This window comes from Chiloscyllium plagiosum, unplaced genomic scaffold (genome assembly GCF_037043375.1).
Source record: "Chiloscyllium plagiosum isolate Xiang-an unplaced genomic scaffold, Cpla_swu_hap1 HiC_scaffold_13, whole genome shotgun sequence".
NCBI lineage: Eukaryota > Metazoa > Chordata > Chondrichthyes > Orectolobiformes > Hemiscylliidae > Chiloscyllium > Chiloscyllium plagiosum.
Window position 1 is genome coordinate 5,236,756 of NW_028270151.1, and position 21,492 is coordinate 5,258,247.

The following is a 21,492-nucleotide window of genomic DNA, read 5'->3' on the forward strand; positions in this document are numbered from 1 at the left end:
CCTTACTGAAGTCCATATAGATCACGTCTACTGCTCTGCCCTCATCAATCCTTTTTGTTCATTTTATCAAAATCTCAAGTTAGTGAGACGTAATTTCCCATGCATAAAGCCATGTTGACTATTCCTAATCAGTCCTGGCCTTTCTAAATACATGTACATCCTGTCCCTCGGGATTCCCTCCAGCAACTTGTCCACCAGTGACGTCAGGCTCACTGGTCTATAGTTCCCTGGCTTGTCCTTACTACCTTTCTTAAGTAGTGGTACCACATTAGCCAACTCCAGTTTTCCGGCACCTCACCTGTGACTATTGATAAAAATATCTCAGCAAGGGGCCCAGCAATCGCGTAGCTTCCAGCAGAGTTCTAAGGTATACCTGATCAGGTCCTGGAGGTTTATCCACTTTTATGCATTTCAAGATATCCAGGACTTCCTCTGTAATATAGGCATTTTTCAAGTTGTCACCGTCTGTTTCCTGACATTCTGTACCTTCCATGTTCTCCTCCACAGTAGATACTGATGCAAAATACTTGTTTAGTATCTCCCCCATTTTCTGTGGCTCCACACAAAGGTCGCCTTGCTGCTCTTTGAGGGGCCCTATTCTCTCCCTAGTTACCCTTTTATCCTTAATATATTTGTTAAAAACCCTTTGTATTCTCCTGAATTCTATTTGCCAAAGCTATCTCATGTTCCATTTTTGCCCTCCTGATTTCCCTCTTCAGTATACTCCTCCTGCCTTTATACTCTTCTAAGGATCTACTTGATCTATCTTGTCTATACCTCTCATATGCTTGCTTCCTTTTTCTTGACCAGCCCTCAATTTCTTTCGTCATCCAACATTCCTTCCACCTACCAGCCTTTCCCTTTCACGCTAACAGGAATATACAGTCTCTGAACTCTTGTTATCTCATTTCTGAAGCCTTCCCATTTTCCATCCATCCCTTGACCTGCAAGCATCTGCCCCCAATCAGCTTTTTCACATTCTTTTCTAATACAATCTAAATTAGCCTTCCTCCAATTTAGAATTTCAACTTTTAGATCTGGTCTATCCTTTTCCATCACTATTTTAAAACTAATTGAATTATGGTCGCTGGCCCCAAAGTGCTTCCCCCAGTGACACCTCAGTCACCTGCCCTGCCCTATTTCCCCAAGAGTAGGTCAAGTTTTGCGTCTTCTCTAGCAGGTACATTCATATACTGGATCAGAAAATTTTCTTTTACGCACTTAACAAATTCCTCTCCATCTAAACCCTTAACACTATGGCCGTCCCAGTCGATGTTTGGAAAGTTAAAATCCCCTACCATAACTACCCTATTATTCTTACAGATAACTGAAATCTCCTTACAAATTTGTTTCTCAATTTCCTGCTGACTCTTTGGGGTCTATAATGCAATCCTAATAAGGTGATCATCCCTTTCTTCTTACTGATTCCACTCCAATAACTTCCCTGGATGTATTTCCGGGAATATCCTCCCTCAGCACAGCTGTAATGCTATCCCTTATCAAAAATGCCACTCCCCCTCCTCTCTTGCCTCCCTTTCTATCCTTCCTGTAGCATTTGTATCCTGGAACATTAAGCTGCCAGTCCTGCCCATCCCTGAGCCATGTTTCTGTAATTGCTATAATATCGTAGTCCCATGTTCCTAACCCTGTCTTGAGTTCATATGCCATCCCTGTTAGGCCTCTTACATTGAAATAAATGCAGTTTAATTTCAGTCCTATCTTTGTTCTCTGCTTTGTCCCTGCCTATCCTGACTGACTCGCTTCTTCTCTCAATTTTTAAAATCACTAGCTTTCGGAGCGCTGCTGCTTCAGGTGGTTGTGGATGAAATAGCAACAGTCTGAAAGCTAATGCTTCCAAATAAACTTGTTGGACTATAACCTGGTGTTGTGATTTTTAACTTTATACACCCCAGTCCAAATCTTTCTCAGCTGTACCAGTCTCTGGTTGATCTTGAACCCCATGGGTCCAACGCCCCTCACCTTATTAGTTTAAATCCTCCTGAGCAGTTCTAGCAAATTTCCCTGCCAGTATATTAGTAGTCTCCTCCTAATTCAGGTGCAATCCATCCATCTTGTACAGGTACTTCTATCCCAGAAGAGATTCCAATGATCCAAAAATGTGAATCCTCCTGCCATACACCAGCTGCTCAGCCATGTATTCATCTGCTCTATCCTTCTATTCCTATCCTCACTAGCTCATAGCACCGGAAGTAATCCAGATATTACTACCCTCGAAGACCTCCTTTTCAAATTCCTGCCTAACTCTCTCTATATTCTCCCTTTAGAATCTCATCCTTTTCCCTTCTTATGTCGTTGGTTCCAATGTGTACAGTGACCTCCTGCTGGTCCCCTCTCCCCTTTTGAGAACATTCTGCACCCTCTCTGAGACATCCTCGATCCTGGCACCAAGGAGGCAACACCATTCTGATTTTTTTTTTGCTGCTGGCCACAGAAACGTCTATCTATGCCTCCGACTCGAGGGTCCCCTAACATAATCGATCACTTGGAACCCAAAATAACCTTCATTACATTGGAGCCTGTCTTGATACCAGAAACTTGGCTGTTTGTGCTACCTTCCCCCGAGAATCTGTCACCCCTACATTTTCTAAAACAGCATACTTTTTTGAAATGAAGATAGTGACAGAAGACTCCTGCAACACCTGCCTACCTCTTACCCTTCCTGGAAATAACCCATCCATGTGACTCTCTGGGTTTTCTCCCTTCCTATAACTGCCATCCATCACACCCCCTTGGTCTTGTAAATTCCTCATTGGATCTGTTGGAGTTAGAGGCATTCAGTTTGATAGGATTCGCAACCAGCGACATTTATTGCAGATATAATCCTCAGTAACATGTAAACTCTCCCTAAATTCCCACATCAGACAAGAAGAGCATATCACTCTACTAAGGGCCATTTTTGCTTCTTCCAATCTACAGACCCAGAAAATAGCACTGTCTTATTCCGATACAAAACACTGCTCCAGGCTAACTTAACACTTATGACTTCAGGACATATCTCAATAAAACATATAATCAATAAAGAACCCACTCTATTGTAGATTTACAGCAAGGCTATGCTTAAAACTATTCACTTACCTGTTTGTGTTGTGGGGCTCTTCCACTGGCACATAGGGCATCGAGGTATGGCCTTATATAAGGGTATAGATAAGGTGAATGGCTGGTGTCTTTTCCTGAAGGGATTTCAAGACGAGGGGGCACATTTTTAAGGTGAGTGGAGAGATTTTTAAAAAAGACGAGGCATATTTTTTTACAGAGAGGGTGGTTCTCATGTGGAATGAACTTCCTGAGGAAATGGATGTGATGCAATTGCAATGTTTAAAAGGCATTTGGATGAATACAGGAATAGGAAAGCTTTGAAGGGATATGGACAAGGAGCAAGCAGGTGGGTCTAGTTCAGTTTGGGATTATTTTCTGATGGCTCTGTTTCCATGCTGTATGACTCTGACTAAGGAGAATATTTTTAAGGTGAGAGGAGAAAAGATTTTTAAAAAGAAGTGTGGGGCAATTTTTCATAGTGGTTAGTATATGGAATGAACTTCAAGAGGCAGTGGTGGATGCGGGTACAGTTGCAACATTTGAAAGACATTTAGGTAAGTGCATGAAAAAAAAGTATGTGGAGTGATGTGGGACTAGATTAGTTTGGGATTATGCTTGGCGTGGAGTTGTTGAACTGGAAGATTGTTTTCCTTGCTGTATGACACTGGAGAGGCAAAAGGGGGCCATTTGACCCGTCAAGTCTGCTCTGCCTTTCAGTTCATCAGTGATTTGATATTCTTGTATGCCACTTTTGTGCTGGTTACCCCTTCTCATCGATTCGCTTGCTGATTTGAAAGCCTGTATACTGAAGGATTGAGCCCTCTGCAGGAAAGAATGCCACAAATTGGCTGCCAGTTGGGAGAAGAAATGCTCATCTCTGTCCTAACTGGGCAAGCCCTGACTCTGTGAGATGATGCCCTCTGGTCCCAGACTGTCCCACAAGACAAAATAACCTCTTCACAACTATCATGTCAAGCCTCCTACAAATCTCATGTTTCAATAAGGTCTCTCTCCCAAATTCCAATGACTACAGACCCAACCTACTCAATCTCTTATCACAAAATCTCTCCAGACTCAGGATCAACCTGATGAGCCTTGTCTGAACTGCCAAGGGGACCATAGCTGTTTGCAATATTATAGGTTGGGTCTAACCAGTGCCTCTTTTGTCGATAGTTTAGCAAGAATTCTCTAATTTTTATATACTTCTGAAATAATAGCCTTGACTGAAGTCAGTTTGCTGAACATGGGATGCTAGCTTTTTGTGATTTCTTTTTTCTGGCATGGAGGAACTCCCCAAACTCTCTGCTGCAGATTTCATTTTCAATAATATCATGCTGCTCTGTTCTTCCTTCTAAGCTGTATCTTCACATTTTGCATCTGTCAAATTTTTGCCCACCACCTCAGCCTGACTATATTCCTTTTGTAGCACCCACCTGTTTTTGTCATCCACAGACTTGACAGTAGTACATTTACTTTCCTCACTTACATCATTAAATAATTCTGGCCCCCGCACTGATCACTGTCATATTCCAGGTTGTTAACCTACAAATGTCCCCCTTATCCCAACTCTGTCTTCTATTAGTCAGACAAACGTTTAATCATGTTTTAAAAATTACCCCCCCCCCCCCCCCCAACACCACCAAATATTGTGGACCCTTATTCCGGAACCTAATGTGTTGTACCTTATTGAATGTCTTTTGGAAATACAACTGTATTAAATATCTTGATTCCCCTCTCTTTATTCTGCTTGCTATTTTCACTAAGAATTCTCGTCAATTTGTCCAGCATGATTTCCCCTTTATGAAGCCATGCTGAACTCTGCTTGAGGATAACATATATTTCTAATTTCTGGATTAGTAGTGCTGGAAGAGCACAGCAGTTCAGGCAGCATCCGACTGCTCCTCGGATGCTGCCTGAACTGCTGTGCTCTTCCAGCACCACTAATCCAGAATCTGGTTTCCAGCATCTGCAATCATTGTTTTTACCTGTATATTTCTAAATGCTGTGCTCATACATATTTTATAACGTTTTCCCAGTGACAGACATCTATAAGCCTATATTTACATATATTTTTATCTCTTTTTCCTTTTTTTGAAGGAGAGTGTAACATGGCAGTTTTCAAATCCTCAAACTTTTCCTAATCGTTCTTAATGGTAATCTTCTACCTCTGCAGCTATTTCCTTCAATATCCAAGAATGTACTCATCAGGTTGTTGGCACTTAAGCCCTATTAGTTCTCCTATACTGTTTCTCTTGTGATAGTTATTGGATTTAATTCCTCCCCATCCTTGATTATTTCATCATCTTCAAATATTACTATCTTCGACCGTGAAGACTGCAAAGTATTCACTCAGCTCCTAAGCCCCCTCCTAGTTCTTCAATATTATTTCCTCGGCTTATTTTCTAAGAGTCCTGTGTTCACTTTGACCCCTCACTTCATTTTGAATATATTTAACGACTGTCAGATTTTATATGACTTGCTATTTTATCCATAAAGTTTCCTGTCTTCCTCCTGACTTTTTGGTATCTTTTGCTGGTTTCCCATTCCTGTGCCTTAGGCCTATTTTTTTGCCCCATTGTATGTTTATTTTCTGTTTAATTTGGTACTGTCCTGAACTTGGTTAACCATGGTTGCTTTAGCCCCTCCCTTGAATTCTTCCTTACTGGGATATGTCATTTTATTAAATGACTGCTTTTGTTCCTGGCCTGTTTTCTGCTAAAACTCCCAGTCTACTGCAGTCAAATCTGCCCTCATTCCTTTGTAATTAGCTTTATTTAAATTTTGCAGAGCTGTTTCTGATCCAAGTGCTAAGGTTTATCATCTTATGGTCCATAAGACTGTAAGGTATAGGAGCTGACTTAGACTATTTGGTCCTTTGAGTTTGCTCCACCATTCGATCAGGCTGATCATCCTGCCTTTAACCCTTTAATCCTTGATCCCTTTATCAATCAAGAAGCTATCTGTGTCTTAAATGCATTCAATGACTTGGCTTCCACAACGGGTTCCACAGATTAACTGCCCTCTGACTAACGAAATTCCTCCTCCTGTCATACTAAACAGTCATTTCTTCACTTTAAGAATGTCCCCTCAGGTTCTAGTCTCTTCTACAAGTTAAAATACCTTCTCCACATCCAGTCTATCTCGGCCTCTCAGTATTCTGTAAGTTTCAATTAGAACCCCCTCATCCTTCAAAACCCCATCATTCTTGTAAACAAAAACAGAAGTTGCTAGACAAATCAGAGTTAATATTTCAGGTCCTCCAAAACTGTGTTGTAAAGCTCCTCTGGACCCACCCTCCAGCACCAGCGCATTCATCCTTAGATATGGGGGTCAAAACCATGCTCAGTATTCTAAATGCAGTCTGATCAGTGCCTTATGCAGCCTCAGCAATACATCTCTACTCTTGTATCCTCTTAAAATGAATGCTGTCATTGCATAAGCCTGCAAACTGAACCTGCATGTTAACTTTAGGACTCCCAAGTCCCTTTGTGCTTCAGATCTCTGACACCTTTCCCCATTTAGAAAATAGTCTACACCTCCTCTTCCTACCAAAATGCATAACATCACACTTTCCCACATTGTATTCCATCTGCTACTACTTTGCTCACTCTCCAAGCCTGTCTCAATCATTCTGCAACCTCCGTGCTTTCTCAACGCCACCTTTCCCTCCACATATCTTTGCGGCATCTGCAGACTTAGTAATAATAATCTCAGTTCCTTCAACCAGGTCAATAATATGTAACATGAAGTATTGTGGTTCCAACACTAAACCCCTCGTGACCATCTTATCACAGGCTGCCATCCTGAAAAAGGCTCTTATTTCTACTCTCTGCCTTCTGCCAGTCTGTCAATCCTCTATCCATGAGGAGAAAGTGAGGTCTGCAGATGCTGGAGATCAGAGCTGGAAATGTGTTGCTGGAAAAGCGCAGCAGGTCAGGCAGCATCCAGGGAACAGGAGAATCGACGTTTCGGCCATTCCTGAAGAAGGGCTTATGCCCGAAACGTCGATTCTCCTGTTCCCTGGATGCTGCCTGACCTGCGCTTTTCCAGCAACACATTTCCAGTCCTCTATCCATGTCAGTGCCTTGCCCTAACATCATGGGCATTATTTAGCAGCCTCCTGTGTAGCACCTTGTCAAAGACCTTCCAGAAATCCAAATAGATTATGTCCACTGGCTCTCCTTTGTCTATTGTGCTGATTTCCTCCTCAAAGAATTGTAAGAGATTTGTCAGGCATGACCTCCCCTTGCCCTGTTTTACTATGCACTCCCAAATAGTCTGCAATCTCATCGTTAATGATGGACTCTAAAACATTGACCAACAACCAAGGTCAGGCTAACCAGCCTATAGTTTCTGGTATTCTGCCTCCCTTTTAAATAGGAATGGCCACTGTTTCCTAGGGTGTCTTTTACTCTGAGATTAATTAAACCTGTCTCTTCACATATCACCAGATCCAAAATAGTCTGATCTCTGGCTGGATCCACAATATATCATCCTAAGCTACCCCACATCCCTTTTCTTTCTGCCTATCCTTTCAAAAAGTCACATACTTTGGAATATTTAGTTTCCAGCTTTGATTTCCTTGCAATCATGTCTCCATAATGGCTATAAGCTCATGCAAATTAACTTCTAATTTTGCTGTTAATTCATGTAATCTTTGAAACAAAGTATGAGCATTTAAGAGCCACTGATTTATTGTGTAATCATGTATTTTCAACCCCTTGTCCCTGTTTGTAGTTTTCAATGCTTGTACTTGCTGAGCCTTCATGTGTGTCTCTCTCTCTCTTTCTCTTCGTGTGACCATGCCATATTCTTTGCCTTTTAAGTCTGAGGTTTCCCTTTAATGAAACCTCCGCCCCCTTGCAATTAGTTTAAAGCTTCTGCTACTCAGTGATTTTTGTCTTAGCGTGGTACAGGCGAAGCCTGTCCCATGGGGGCAGCTCCCTTCCACTTCAGTCCTAATGCCAATGTCCCGTAAGTTGAAACTCATTCTTATGCCAATTTTGTGCCATATCAAATTCGCATTTACCTCCTTGACTTTATTTACGTGTGGCTTGGTTAATAATCCCACGATTATAACCTTATAAGGTCTGCTTTTTAATTAAGTTTCAAATTGTTCAAAATCTGTTAGAATCTCCTTTTCTAGTACTTTCAATGTCATTGGTAACTTTGCTTCTATGCCTCCAAATATAAAAATCCAGTGGATTCTCTCATTTTCTGTTTCCCAAATCTTTGCAACAGTTTCTAATTAGGAACTATGTGAAATATAAAGCACCTAAAATTATTCAGCTATTATTCAGATCATTATATAACTGATGTTTCATGTTGTATCCTATTCAGGAAATCTTGTGCATTGTATTTTAATAACTGTTATTCATTTGGAATAGCTACAATTCTGCGATCAAACAAAGTTGATTGCAGTTGTACCAAGCAAATGTTTTCAGTTTGCCCAGCAGTTTCCCCAGAATGAGTTACACGAATTACATCGGTTGATTTTAAAAGGAAATCCTTATAGGTTTGCATGAGACAGCAATGGTGAAAGATCAGTTTGTCTGCAGTATTGCTGATGACCCTACCTAAGTCTCCTAAATAGGACCTGCTTAGATTGACAACCAGTGAGACAATTTTACGTTTGTGAGACTATCTACCTGTTTACCATTCGCTATCAGTATGCAGCAAACTAGATTAGATTAGATTAGATTAGATTAGATTACTTACAGTGTGGAAACAGGCCCTTCGGCCCAACAAGTCCACACCGCCCCGCCGAAGCGCAACCCACCCATACCCCTACATTTATCTCTTACCTAACACTACGGACAATTTAGCATGGCCAATTCACCTGACCGCAACATCTTTGGACTGTGGGAGGAAACCGGAGCACCCGTAGGAAAACCACGCAGACATGGGGAGAACATGCAAACTCCACACAGTCGCCTGAGGTGGGAATTGAACCCGGGTCTCTGGCGCTGTGAGGCAGCAGTGCTAGCCACCGTGCCGCCCAATGTGCCGCCCAAACTAGACATGTACTTAGCTAGTCCAAGGCCATCTCACCAATTTTAAAAATGGGTGCAATTTTGTAAATACTCATTCCCATTGAAGTTGGTTTCCTCAAATGCTAAATGTTGTTTTGATGTATTGACATCCTGAAGTATTAATTATTTCAAAGACTTGTGTCATTGGTAATTTAGTCTCTAGTGTTCAAATTCAGCACGTGCGCCATCTTTTGTTTTGAAGAAAAAATGAATTGTTTTCTAATCCTTAGGGGTCACTTCTGATTAAAATTAACTTTTAACACGGGTTGCTCCCTTTTTGAATATAATTTTAATTCATTTTTATCATCTGTTACTTTAAGAATGGAAGAATTATGTTCTCTAACTTGCTGCTCTCTTCAAGATGAAAAGTATTTTGAATGCTTTCATTACTACTAAAGTGCCAGTTTCAGTTCCTTTTCTTAAATGGCCAGTACTTTATTTCCAGTTGTCAAAGTTCCAACATCAATGATGTCTCTCTTCATCTCTGCTACTCCACAGCAGACGTGGATTAGGTCTCTACATGCATTCTGAACATTCCCAGCTCGATTTTAGCTCTGTTGTTTCTCACCCCTCCATTGGCAGTATGTTGGACTATTTGCTTCATGTCCAGTCGTGGATTTGTTGCACTTTCTTCCAGTTAAATGTTATGAATAATGAGGCAGTCCTCTTCAGATCTTCACCGCTGAAGCATGGAACCCTCAGGTGGATTTCATCCATTTCTCTTCCCATTGTCACATGCTAAAACATGGGTTCACTCACTTTGCATTCTGTTGGACTTAACATTGTAAGAATTGTGTACTTCTAACTCACCATCTCTGACACTAGTCCATTTGTTGTTGAAACTTTAGACTTTGCCTTTGCAACCTGCATACTCATCACTGCATGACTGAATAGCCCCTCATCCTCTAACCTCAGTAAACTTCAACTTAACCAAACTTCTTTTTCCCCCGTATCTTGTACCACCACAAACTTTGTGCCCTTCACCCTGTCCTTTGTGACTTAGGATGACTCCTAGCAATTAAGTTTCTCCAATTCTATTGGCCCATCCCACTCAATACTCTACTTCCGTATTGGTGTCAACTTTTTTCCAATTATATTATCGCTGAAACATTTGACGTGTTCATTATTGCAAGTGCTTATTCAGTGTAATTGGAGATATGTTTCCTTCTGCAGCTGGTAGTATACTGGACCTTGAATGAAGGAGTTTCGAAACAGTTTGAATCTTTTCGAGATGGCTTCGAGTCAGTTTTTCCACTCCATCACTTGCAGTATTTTTACCCTGAGGAGGTTAGTTTCTCGTGGCAATATACTTTCCTAGTCAAAGGCCACCTCACTGGGAACAACTCTAAAAATTGATGCAATTTGCTGTCATACATACATAGCCGTTCCCATTGAAGTTGGTTTCCACTTAAATAATAATGTTATTTTGATGCAGTGACATTCTGAAGTATCAGCAGTGATTATTGGTTGTACTTAAGATTGCATAAAGCAAACTTTATTGTTCTTCAATAATATTTCTGTCTTGATTACTCAAAATTAAGTCGACTTCGTTGGTCTTCAAATATAAAGTATTCCAGTTGGTGTTTATAACTTTGTACAGCAAATCCATTTTTCAAGATTGATTTTCTTACATGGCACCTCTGCTCTTATTTTAGAAAATGGAGATTAGTACTATTTAAGGTACCATGACGTTGTCTCCTGATGCAATTAAGTATGGAAGTCAGATGTTTGTTCCTCAGTCCCTGTACCCTATTACATATAAAAGAACACCAATAATGCAAGACTTTTGTTTGCTGCACTTCAAATTACATGTTGCAAAACTTTCTCCTTTAAGGTGGTGAGCCTGCCTGAAAAGTGCTGGTTCAGAAATGCTGCAGTTTTATACTGTGCATCAGTTGATCAATATTGAAGTATGAGAAAAAAGTCATGGTTTCTGTGTTTGAGTCAAATGTTTCTAAATAAAATTTAGATTGGAAATCCAGCACTACTTGGCTGGCCTTTTGTTGGCACTGTTGAGCCAACTTGCAGAAACCTAGCTGCATCTTCTCATCCAAATTTTAGGCCCTAACCTTAATTATTCAGTAATAATATGCTACTTCTTTCCTTTGTAAATTCTGACTGAGGGAAACAAAAGAACGATGTCCATGTAAATAAGTTAGTTCCTGCCATAATTAAGTACGTCGTCCTGCCATAACACGTTTTGTTAACACAATTCACTATAAGGCAATTGACTAATTGGGGGCACTGCTTCTAAAGTGCAAACTTTTAAAGTGTGTGTTTGTTATAATGTGATTCTGGCCCCTTTAGTTTAAACGGTGCTGCCATTACTCAGTTTTCTTAATAACATGGGATTGCATGAGAATGGAACTACTGCATTCTAGCAGAACTGTTGGTACTGAGATTTACACTCTGGTTCATATCTGGATCATTCTATGAATGGATTTTTGGATGAAATAATAGACCCTTATTGAAAAAACTTGAAATTAATGGACTTATAAGCCATAAGTCAAATTTATAGGAATTTACCTATGAGAATAAATGTAATTGCAAAATAATGTGGTAGAAAATCTCAAGTATAACACTGAAATATAACACTTGCTGACAAATAAACCAAGGTAACCATGAGTAATTAAGACAGTAGTATGTATTGAGTAAAGTTTGCTTTTACTGCTGTAACACCATTATGACTTAGACAATTAGAACCGGCTTTGCATGAGTTAACTAACTTGAAATCTTAAAAACTTGTTTGATTCAATGCCACAAAATGATGGAGGTTTACAGCACAGCAGTCTATTGAATTCCTGTTGGTTTAATGTTAAAGTAACCCAAAACTAATACATCATTCTGCTTACATTTCCTAAGTACCTCTGACTATCTGTTTCAGATATTTATATAATTTTCCATTTAAAAACCTTGTCTTGTGCCTCTCCCCTCTCTGTAACAAAACATTCCTTGTCAAACCCCATATATAAGAAATTTGAGAGAACCTTTTCACTGTTGTAACAGCAGTAGTGCTGTTACTGATAAGAAATGGTATTTCCACATACTTTTACTAAGAATGCATAATTTTGACCACTTGTAGTAAATCTTTTAGTCTGCAGTGATATCCTAAGCAGAAATCATTGATTTAGTAACACACCTCCCTCTAAATTTATTTATTTGCTCTGTAATATTTTTATCTAACATACAGTTGGATCAGCTACTCTGCGGCTCCAAGTCAGAGGCATGGGACGTGAAAACATTAATGGAATGTTGCAGGCCAGATCACGGATATAATCATGACAGGTATGAATGTTTCATCTGAAATTGCCTATCTCAATGTATCTTACTGCATTCAAACTGCTACCCAAATATAACTTAATTTCTGAAGAACCTGCCTCCAGTATCTGCCATACATTTAGAAGATCAAAACCCAGAGAAACAACAGCATCCATTTCAGGGAATTTTTTTTTTTTTAAACAAAGGTTTGGTAGATGATGTGGGATCACCACCCAAACCTAAGTCTCTAGGCTTAATGGAAAATATTACACATGAAGCAGTTTTATTTGGACTGAGATTGTCTGAAGTGAGCAAGTGTTTTACAGCCAAAGAGCAAACTGTTCAGGCCAACTGGTTTGCATCGCTGTTTTATGTTCCCCCATGAGCCTGATCTCTTGCTTCTTTATGTAACCCCAATAACATTCGATTTATTATCGTCACATACATACCGAGCTTCAGATAAATCATACCTTGCATAACTACATCTGACTAATTGAATAAAATGCGGACAGTAATGTTATAGCTACAGAAACGATGCAGAGAAATATCAACTCTAATATGAGGTCCATTTGGGAAGAAGCTGGTATTGAATATGGTGGTAATGCTTTCAAACTTTTTGTATTGTCTGCCCGATGGAAAAGGGTGAGAGAGAGTATATGTCTTCTCCTTTCTCATTTTCTTTCGCCCAAAGTAAAATTAAATGAAAGAACTGCGGATGCTGGAAGTCAAACAAAATCAGAAATTGCTAGAAAATCAGGGCAGGTCTACAACATCTGCGGAGAGAAATCAGCTTTCGTTTTGGGTCCAGTAACCCAAAGAAGAAGGGTCACTCAACCCAAAATGTTAATTGTGATTTCTCTCCACAAGTGCTGCCACACCTGCTGAGCTTTTCCAGCAACTACTTCTGTTTTTTGTTTTAGCTTTGCTTTGAATTTGTCAATGCTGTTAGTTTCAACTACTCCCCTTCATAGTGAATTCCACTCTCTGGGTAAGGAGTTTCTCAGGAATCCTTACTGGATTTATTTGTACCTAATTTTTATTGGTACCTGCAAGTGCAAATGCTTACTGAGAAACCCCTTCGTATTCTCCCAAGTTCTGTCAGATCTTCTGTCTTTGAGAAAGCAAACTATGATATTTCCTGACAGGGTATAAGCTTTCCAATCTTGTACATTCTAACATTTTTTTGCTGCTTACAGTGCACTTCTATTCTTACAGTATCGCAATTAAAATTGTACTTCTAAATGTTCCCTAATTAAAGTTCTTTTACAAACTGATCATTCCTTTTCTATTACATTAGAAATGAACCCAATACGTTTTTGTGACAACACATTAAACCACATCACAGCTTTTAGTGAGTTATATTTTGTAATCACCAAATCTCTCAGATTCACACAGCTATTTTCCAATGCACATGGAACTGCTTATTGCTCCTGCCCAAAATAGATTGTATCTGTCAATATATGTTGAAGTTCATCTATCATCGCCTGGCAACCATACAGTTTTATTGATGTTGTCTTGCCTATGTTGCAGCCTGTTTTTATTAACCATGTGCACTGTAGGAACCAAGAGTTTGCCATTTAGCCCCTCAAGTCTGTTGCACCATTCAATTAAATCATGTCTGATCTCTGCCCTAATTCCATACGTTTGCTTTGGCCCATATTAGTTAATACCTTTTCCTGAACAAAAATTGATTTGTCTCCAATTTAAAATGAATAACTAATCCAGTGTCAAAACAAAAGTTTGAAATTGGACTTTTAAAATCTGAATTTTAATCATTTATGTAAATAATGAATAACTGTGGGCTCAGCACCAATCCTTGTAGAATACCATTTTGCCAAATTTTGTTTGAGTTTTGTCAACACCTTGATACATATTCGACTCCATGTTGCCTGTTTTTGGTTCAGTTTCTGATCTACTACACAGTTTATTTAGAATTGAAAATCCAAATATCTAATGTCCACTGTATTATCCTTTTACAACACTTTCTGACATTACTTCAAAACACTTGTCATTTCTGCTGACTTATATTTTCCATTTCTGTTTCTTTTACCGCTTTAAGTAAGGATTCCATTAACTCTCCTATCCAATATTAAGCTAGTTGACCTTTAGTATCCATTTTTGTATGCTACTTAAGGTATAATTGTATAAAGCAGTCACAAAACTTTATGCCATCACAGGCAACAAACTGCGTAAAAACCAGGATAAAACCTCTACAATAAACAGGGTACATTGATTGTTTTCCAAATCTTTTATGGTCTTGCAGTATAACAGTTGATTTCTCCCCAAGATAGACAGAATAATCAAATTGGTGTAACTCTTCTGGTATGTGGATTGTGAAATGTGGTATATCCTGTACAGCAGTCACAACACAAGTAAATCTCTAAGCTTCACCTTCCCTAGAATTGATGCGTTTGACACTGGAACAGTATAAATGAATTGCACTGAAAGTTACATTCTGATTTGTAGAAACTGTTGTCTCTGGAGGTGCAGACACGACAGAAGGCATCAATTAATTCAAAGTTTGGTGTCTTTTTTTTTTGCTTTTATCTCACAGTCGTGCAGTGAAATTTCTGTTTGAAATACTCAGTAGTTTTGATGGTGAGCAACAAAGACTATTTCTTCAGTTTGTTACCGGAAGTCCACGACTACCTGTCGGAGGTAAGCCTGATCTCGCCACTTCTGTCACATTGATGTTTTTGTGATGGAGAAACATTGAGCTATAAAGTGACATGCTGATGGATGTAAACTATGAAATTGGAATCTTTACACGTTTCTGTGTGCTGGATTCTTCCACGTTAAATGAATAAAGCCTTGTAACCACAGTCATAGCCTTTCTCTTGAAGTAGTTTTGGCAGTTGTTCAATACGCCTTCATTTAATATTTACTGCTGTTTTCCAAATTTTGTGTGTGCATGTTATTGGCTAGGCCAGCATTTATTGCCTATCCCTAATTGCCCAGAGGACAATTAAAAGTCAGCCACATTGCTGTGGGTCTGGAGTTGCATATAGACCAGACCAGGAAAGCTCTGATTTCTTTCCCTGAAGGACTTCAGTGAACCAGATCAGATTTTAGAACCATCAACAATGGTTCAGTTTTATTTACAAGTTCAGATCTGCCACAGTGTGATTTAAACGCATGTCCCCTGAACATTAACATGGAGCCCTGGTTTACTAGGCCATTGATATTACACAATGCCATCTCCTGTCCTTTCTAGTACAGTGACTACATTCAAAGGTATTCATTAGCTGTAATATGTTTTGAAACATGCGGTAGTCATGGAAATGCTGAATAAATGGAAGTCTATCTTTCTCTCGATGGTTCTTACACAGTTCTGACTTTCAATTCTATTATGACTTTTAGTTTGAAACAAGCATTGAGATTGGGAGCCCATTTGACCGAGGCTGTGGCTATCTTGGGTCAATGAGGTGAAGTGTTGCTCCCAAAACTGCAAAGCAGCTCCGTGGATTAAATGTACTACTTAAACACTGACTTGATGTTGCATTTGATGAAAAAGTTCGGATGTCTTTCAGGTTTTTATCTAATCTAATATGTGGATTATTTGCAGATATGGGACAAAAGGAAATAAAAGCATTTTGTTTATAACATGGCTTTCAAGGTTTGCGTAAAGATTTGTAGCACAGGTGCAGGTTTTGTGATAGTTGTGGGTATGTGGGCGCTGAAGATGTCACCTAGATGGGGTGAAACGTCTGCAAATCAACTTCCTAAGCTCAGCGAATGTACCTACAACTATGACAGCGTGGCTTTCACAAACTCCAGGCATCCAAAACCATCTGGTCGATAATGAAGTACGTTTGAAGTTTAGCTAAGGAAGAGCAAAGCAGTGTTCACTTTGTCACAGCTAGCCCTACTAAGAATGACATAAATTTGTCAACTACATTATTTGAATGATAGCTATTGGCCAAGGCATTGAGAGAACTCCCCTGCTCTCCAAATATAATAGTGAAGGCATAGTCAAAGCCTCTTCGGAAAAATGGCAAGGCCCAGCAGTGCAGCACTGCCTCCATACTACGCTGCAATATAGCCTAGATTATGTTCAGATTTCTGCAGTTGGGTTTAAACCCTCAGTCTCTGCACTGAGCCAAGGCTGTTGCCTCCATCAACAGTTTCTCCCAGTGTAGAAGGTCTTGTATTCTTTATTGTCTCCATGTTTATCCCTACCACAGCACTGTCTGTCCTTGTGTATCTTGAAGCTTTTCAAATCTCCATTGTCTTTATCTATTTTCTGATATTAGCTCCCGTGCCAGGAGATGGGAATGAGAACCTGACCAAGACATAGTAATAAACATTATGGGAAAGAATCAGTCAGCCCATACCAACATTATAATTTTCAAACACAGCTTAAATATTATGGCTTAAGTATCTTCTTGTACTGACCTAATCTTATAGTAAGGGTTGCCCATTTAAGACAGGTGAGTTAGGGATTTTATCAGAGGATAGTGAATCTGTGGAATGTCTATCATAGGGTTGTTGATACTGGGTCATTAAGTAATTGAAGACTGAGACAAATTTTAAGGCTACGGGGAAACAACAGGAATGTGGAGGTGAGGGTAATCCGATCAGTTATGATCTCATTGCAGAACAGACTCACTGGTTGAATGGTCTGCTTTCGCTCCTACATCTTAATGCCTTGTAAAAGATTGGCAAATTTGGATTTATTTGTATACTGTGACGAAACTTATGCAAGTTTTTCTTTTTACAGGGTTTCGGAGTTTAAACCCCCCACTCACCATTGTGCGCAAGACATTTGAGTCCACAGAAAACCCTGATGATTTCTTACCTTCTGTAATGACCTGTGTTAATTATCTCAAGTTGCCAGATTACTCCAGTATCGACATAATGCGTGAAAAACTTTTAATAGCTGCTAGAGAAGGGCAGCAGTCATTCCATCTCTCCTGATCACAGCATCTGAATCTTCAAGCTGCCTGTTACAACAAATGACAAAATCATGATTTATTTTCTAAGTGTATCACTGCATCAAGGCAATGTGTACAGCGTACTTGTTGTAGAAATGGCTTGGGTATGCTGCAAATTTTCAACAAAAAGACTTGGATGGTATATTTATTAAAATAGCCCTTATGGACTGAAAAAAAAGACCCCAAAGTTAATGCAAGATTTAAACAAAAATAAATTCTTAAAGAAGTTCTTGTTAATTTAACAATTATTTGGGTGCAGTTTTTAAATTGCTTTTTTTTCTGTGTGGTATTCAAAATCAAAAGAAAGGGATGTTTTTCTTCCAGGATGACGGATCAATAAAATGTCACTGTGCAGTTTGGTATTGGTGTGTATATCCATCTGGAGCCTACATTTCTGGTGGTTTTTTTTTGTTTCCAAAGATTAATATGTACAAACATGCAGAAGATGACAGACTTATACCTTGCATAAAATAATTTAAGCTCTGGTTAGTGTCATTTGCATTTTTCTCTTGTCTATATTCACCCTCTCTTCCATTTAGTTTGTCCATTTATGTTTAACTCATCTGCACTTGTGTGATGTAACATAGGGTTCTGCATTTTGTGATGTTTCTTAATCCCATGATTCAGCGAATGGTTAAGCCAAGGGCTTGAAGATTTTAAGCATTTCTTAACCTCCATTGCCCAACAATTGTATCATAGTCTAAAATTTATTTGTTTCCAATATACAAATTCTAGTATTTGCCAGTAGTTTTATTGCAAAATAATAGGACTGTTGGCAGAAGCCTTTAATCTCTCTTTAGATTTGTTTACAGAATGACTTCAGGCAACAATTAACAATACTCAGAAATCCCTTTTTTCCTTTTTTTAAGAATCTGTAGTTTAAACCAGTATCAGGCTGGTTAGTCTGTTATTCAAGGGACAGGTAGCATTTCCAGTTGGTGTAAAACTTTGAGGAAAGTTCCACTTGCTGTTATAGTGGGACAGTTGCTTTATCTTGTTTAATTTACCTTGTTGTAGTTCACCTGTTTTTTGCACTGCTAGCTTTGAACAAAAGTAATAGTTGAGCTCTCTTGGTTTGATAAGGATAGTGCACCTGTAAACACTGCTCTGTCCAACTGTTCATGTGCTGATTTCTGAAATCTGCAATAACTACTTCATCAGGTTAATGTTTTTACCTGAACATAAATAAATAAAATGTTTGACTCACTTTTTGTATAATTATTTTGTATTCAGCAACCAAACTTTTCTGATTCAGGGATAGTGCCAAAGTGTCTTTTTAACTAAACTTGTGTTGGAGTTTGAGCAAATAAAGGTGGAAAAATTCAATGTGGTTGTAATGTTTGGAGCACTGTTGCATTCAGTGGCCCTCTTGATATTGAAACAAATCAAATGTTTTTTAAATTATATCCTTCAATGGTATGATTAATCAATCTGTCCAGCTGTGAGGACTTTATCAAATTTAACTCCTTTACCAGGTTAGATTAATAACCAAATATTAAACTGCTATAGTTTAATAACTGCTTACTGGCCTTCAGAGCTCTTATCCCTCATGCCTAGCCAGTTTACCTTGATTCTAACAAATTATGGGTTAAATAGTTTAAAAGTCTATGGATTTTTTTAAGGGAATCTTACATGGATTGGGAGGATAAAGCTATAGCAACTTTAGGTATTCTACTCCCATGTCAGACAAGAAATGAAAGACTACTTTAAGTAAACCTGTTCTCTGAGCAAATATTTAACTTCTGCAGGTACATTTATAAGCTCAGGTGAGACCTACTACACCTGGTTTCCCCTACAGGAAGTCCTTGATCAAACAATTGTCAGTCTGCAGCCAGTTCTTTAAATAATAGTGGAATTAAAAACTCAGGATTTAACAGTTCCTGATCTCCATACAGTCTACTGGGTCTTATGTGTATACCTAAGGAGATGGATGTCCTGGATGCTACTTGTTGGTTTGCACATTTTGCTCTTTGTGGGAAGGGGATAATAGTGATAAATTTGTTTTTTTTTTAAGCAACATTTGAGTATATTGAGCAATGAAATGATATCATACTTTCTCTTTTAATCTCCAGCATTTAGATTGCATTATTGTTACATTGAATTCTAAATTCAAATGAGCTTAAACTTGTACTATATAACCAAGCAACCCTTTTAGTATACTTGTTGCAGTTTTCATCCATTTTGTAAAAGTCACTGTTCTGTGCTTGAAAGAATATTGAACCATGCAGTTAATGCTAGCCATTTACATAATTTGTTGCTTCATCCCTATAATTTGCCTGTTTTACTGCCTATTTGGTTCATTGCCTGTTACTTTATGAAACATTAAAAAAAATTGAACTAGTATGTTGTAAATCTGAGCAGATTATTGATTCATATATGAAAAGGAGAGAGATTTTTATGGTTGAAAGCAAGCCTGTGTGCTAGTTCCACCATGTGGCCTTTGAAAACACACACTCCATTCTTTTAGCATGTCAAGTGCATTAAATGGCTTGCCAAATGTCAGTTGAAAGTTGGCCTTCCTAGTCGTCCATTTACTGTGTAAAAATGTTTGCACTCATTCTTAAATGCACTAGTGGGAAATGTGAGTTACTTATCAGCTAGCTTCCACCTGTTCTTTAAGACGCTGGTCTGAATATAATATCAGTTCCAAATTAATTAAAATTGAAGTCTTTCAGATTTTGGATGTGCCCAAGGTGAGAATATAGGAATGGAGAAAGGCCATTTAGCCTCTGGAGTACTCTCATCCTAGTTCTTTCCACACCACCATTTACCCAATTCTTTCTTTACCTCGTTTGTTTCAGTTTTTCATAAATTAGGAATTAATACAACTTTGTAACATTTTGCAAGATTAATGGAAAGTAAGGGGTGAATCTTAAATAGTTCTCTTCATCTGACAAAGTAGACAAGTAGAGGGGACTCAAGTATTTCCTTAACAGATTCATAGCCGTGAATAAAAACAAGGAAGAGTGTGTCATTGTAATGTATGAAATCTTTGTATGTACATAGGGTTAAGATTTTATTTAATTTCAAGATTAAAGTTTTCTAATTTAAAACAGTTACAAGTTTATTCCTGGGATGTTCCTGGGCTGACTATTATTCAGGGTGTGTTAAGTCCCATTTTTCTTGAACTGTGTTTATGGCCACGTTATGAAATGAGCTAGCCAATTTGAGAATGGAATAAGGATAATGAAGCCAGGATGAACTCTTAAAATAATGTGCTGGTAATCTGAAACATGCAAAAACAGGAATTGTTGGAGAAATGCAGTAGGTCTGGCAGCATCTGTGGAGAGGGATAGAGTTAATATTTCAAGTCCACTGATCTTTCTTCAGAACTCTGGACTCCAAACACTAACTCTGTTCCTCTGTCCACAGATACTGCTCGACCCTGCTGAGTTTCTCTGGCAATCTCTTTTATTGTTTGTTCCAGGATGTTGATTTGAAGGAAGAATTCTGTTCTAGAGGTCTTGTTCGCTGTAATACATTGGTTGTGACAGTTTGTAACAGAAACTGATTTACAATTATCCCAAGCTTTTCTTCAACTCCTTTATTTGTTAGACTTTTAAAGAAGCAATGAATGTTAAGTTTCTACTTGGGGAAAGTGAACAGGTTTATTTGTGTCTATTACTCAAAGATATTGTGTATTTGGAATTAGTTGAATACAATAAACTGACGACATTGCAAACCTGTATTTAGATGTCTGAAATCAAACTGCGTTCAGTAATCAATGAACGGGTAAACTGGATAGGTGTTTGGGTTGGTTTTCTGTTGCTTTTTTAAAAAGATAACCTACCTCTGAATTGAATTGGATTTGCTGTCTGGTAAAAACAGTGTTGGCTATGCCAATGCATCCCACAAAAAAAACAATTTTAAGTGAATTTACAGTTCGTTTTAATCAAACAATACCTTCTAGAAATAAGCAACCTTTTAAATTTTAGGAAAGTTGTTGGGAATTGGCTTAGACCATATGACGACATTCACTGTTTCCTTGTAACTTCTGCCTGTTGTAATGTTGTGACCCATCACAACTCCCCTGCCTCCTGACCAATTAAGTTTGGTTGTATGCACCAATTGGAAGTTCCAACTTTCCTTATGAGAAACTTCTGTTAATGTGGACGCAGCAGCCAGAATCTGTTGCTGCTATCAGTGCTGAACTAAAATCAAAACTGACTCTGTTTATGTCAAACGCAAAAACAACATCATCTCTAAGATAG

At 38.6% G+C, this 21,492-nt stretch overlaps 1 protein-coding gene across 9 annotated transcripts in view; it reads left to right on the forward strand.

The window, feature by feature from the left end:
- trip12 (thyroid hormone receptor interactor 12) overlaps positions 1 to 19,622 on the forward strand; it is a 216,345-nt gene extending 196,723 nt beyond the window's left edge. For all 9 annotated transcript variants that reach the window (XM_043702803.2, XM_043702804.2, XM_043702806.2 and 6 more), the window contains 4 exons: positions 10,263 to 10,376; positions 12,280 to 12,374; positions 14,902 to 15,005; positions 17,068 to 19,622. In XM_043702803.2, the coding sequence (XP_043558738.2) occupies positions 10,263 to 10,376; positions 12,280 to 12,374; positions 14,902 to 15,005; positions 17,068 to 17,264 (510 nt within the window). In that variant the 3' untranslated portion in view covers positions 17,265 to 19,622. The remainder of the gene's footprint in view (positions 1 to 10,262; positions 10,377 to 12,279; positions 12,375 to 14,901; positions 15,006 to 17,067) is intronic.
- Positions 19,623 to 21,492: the final 1,870 nt, after the last annotated feature.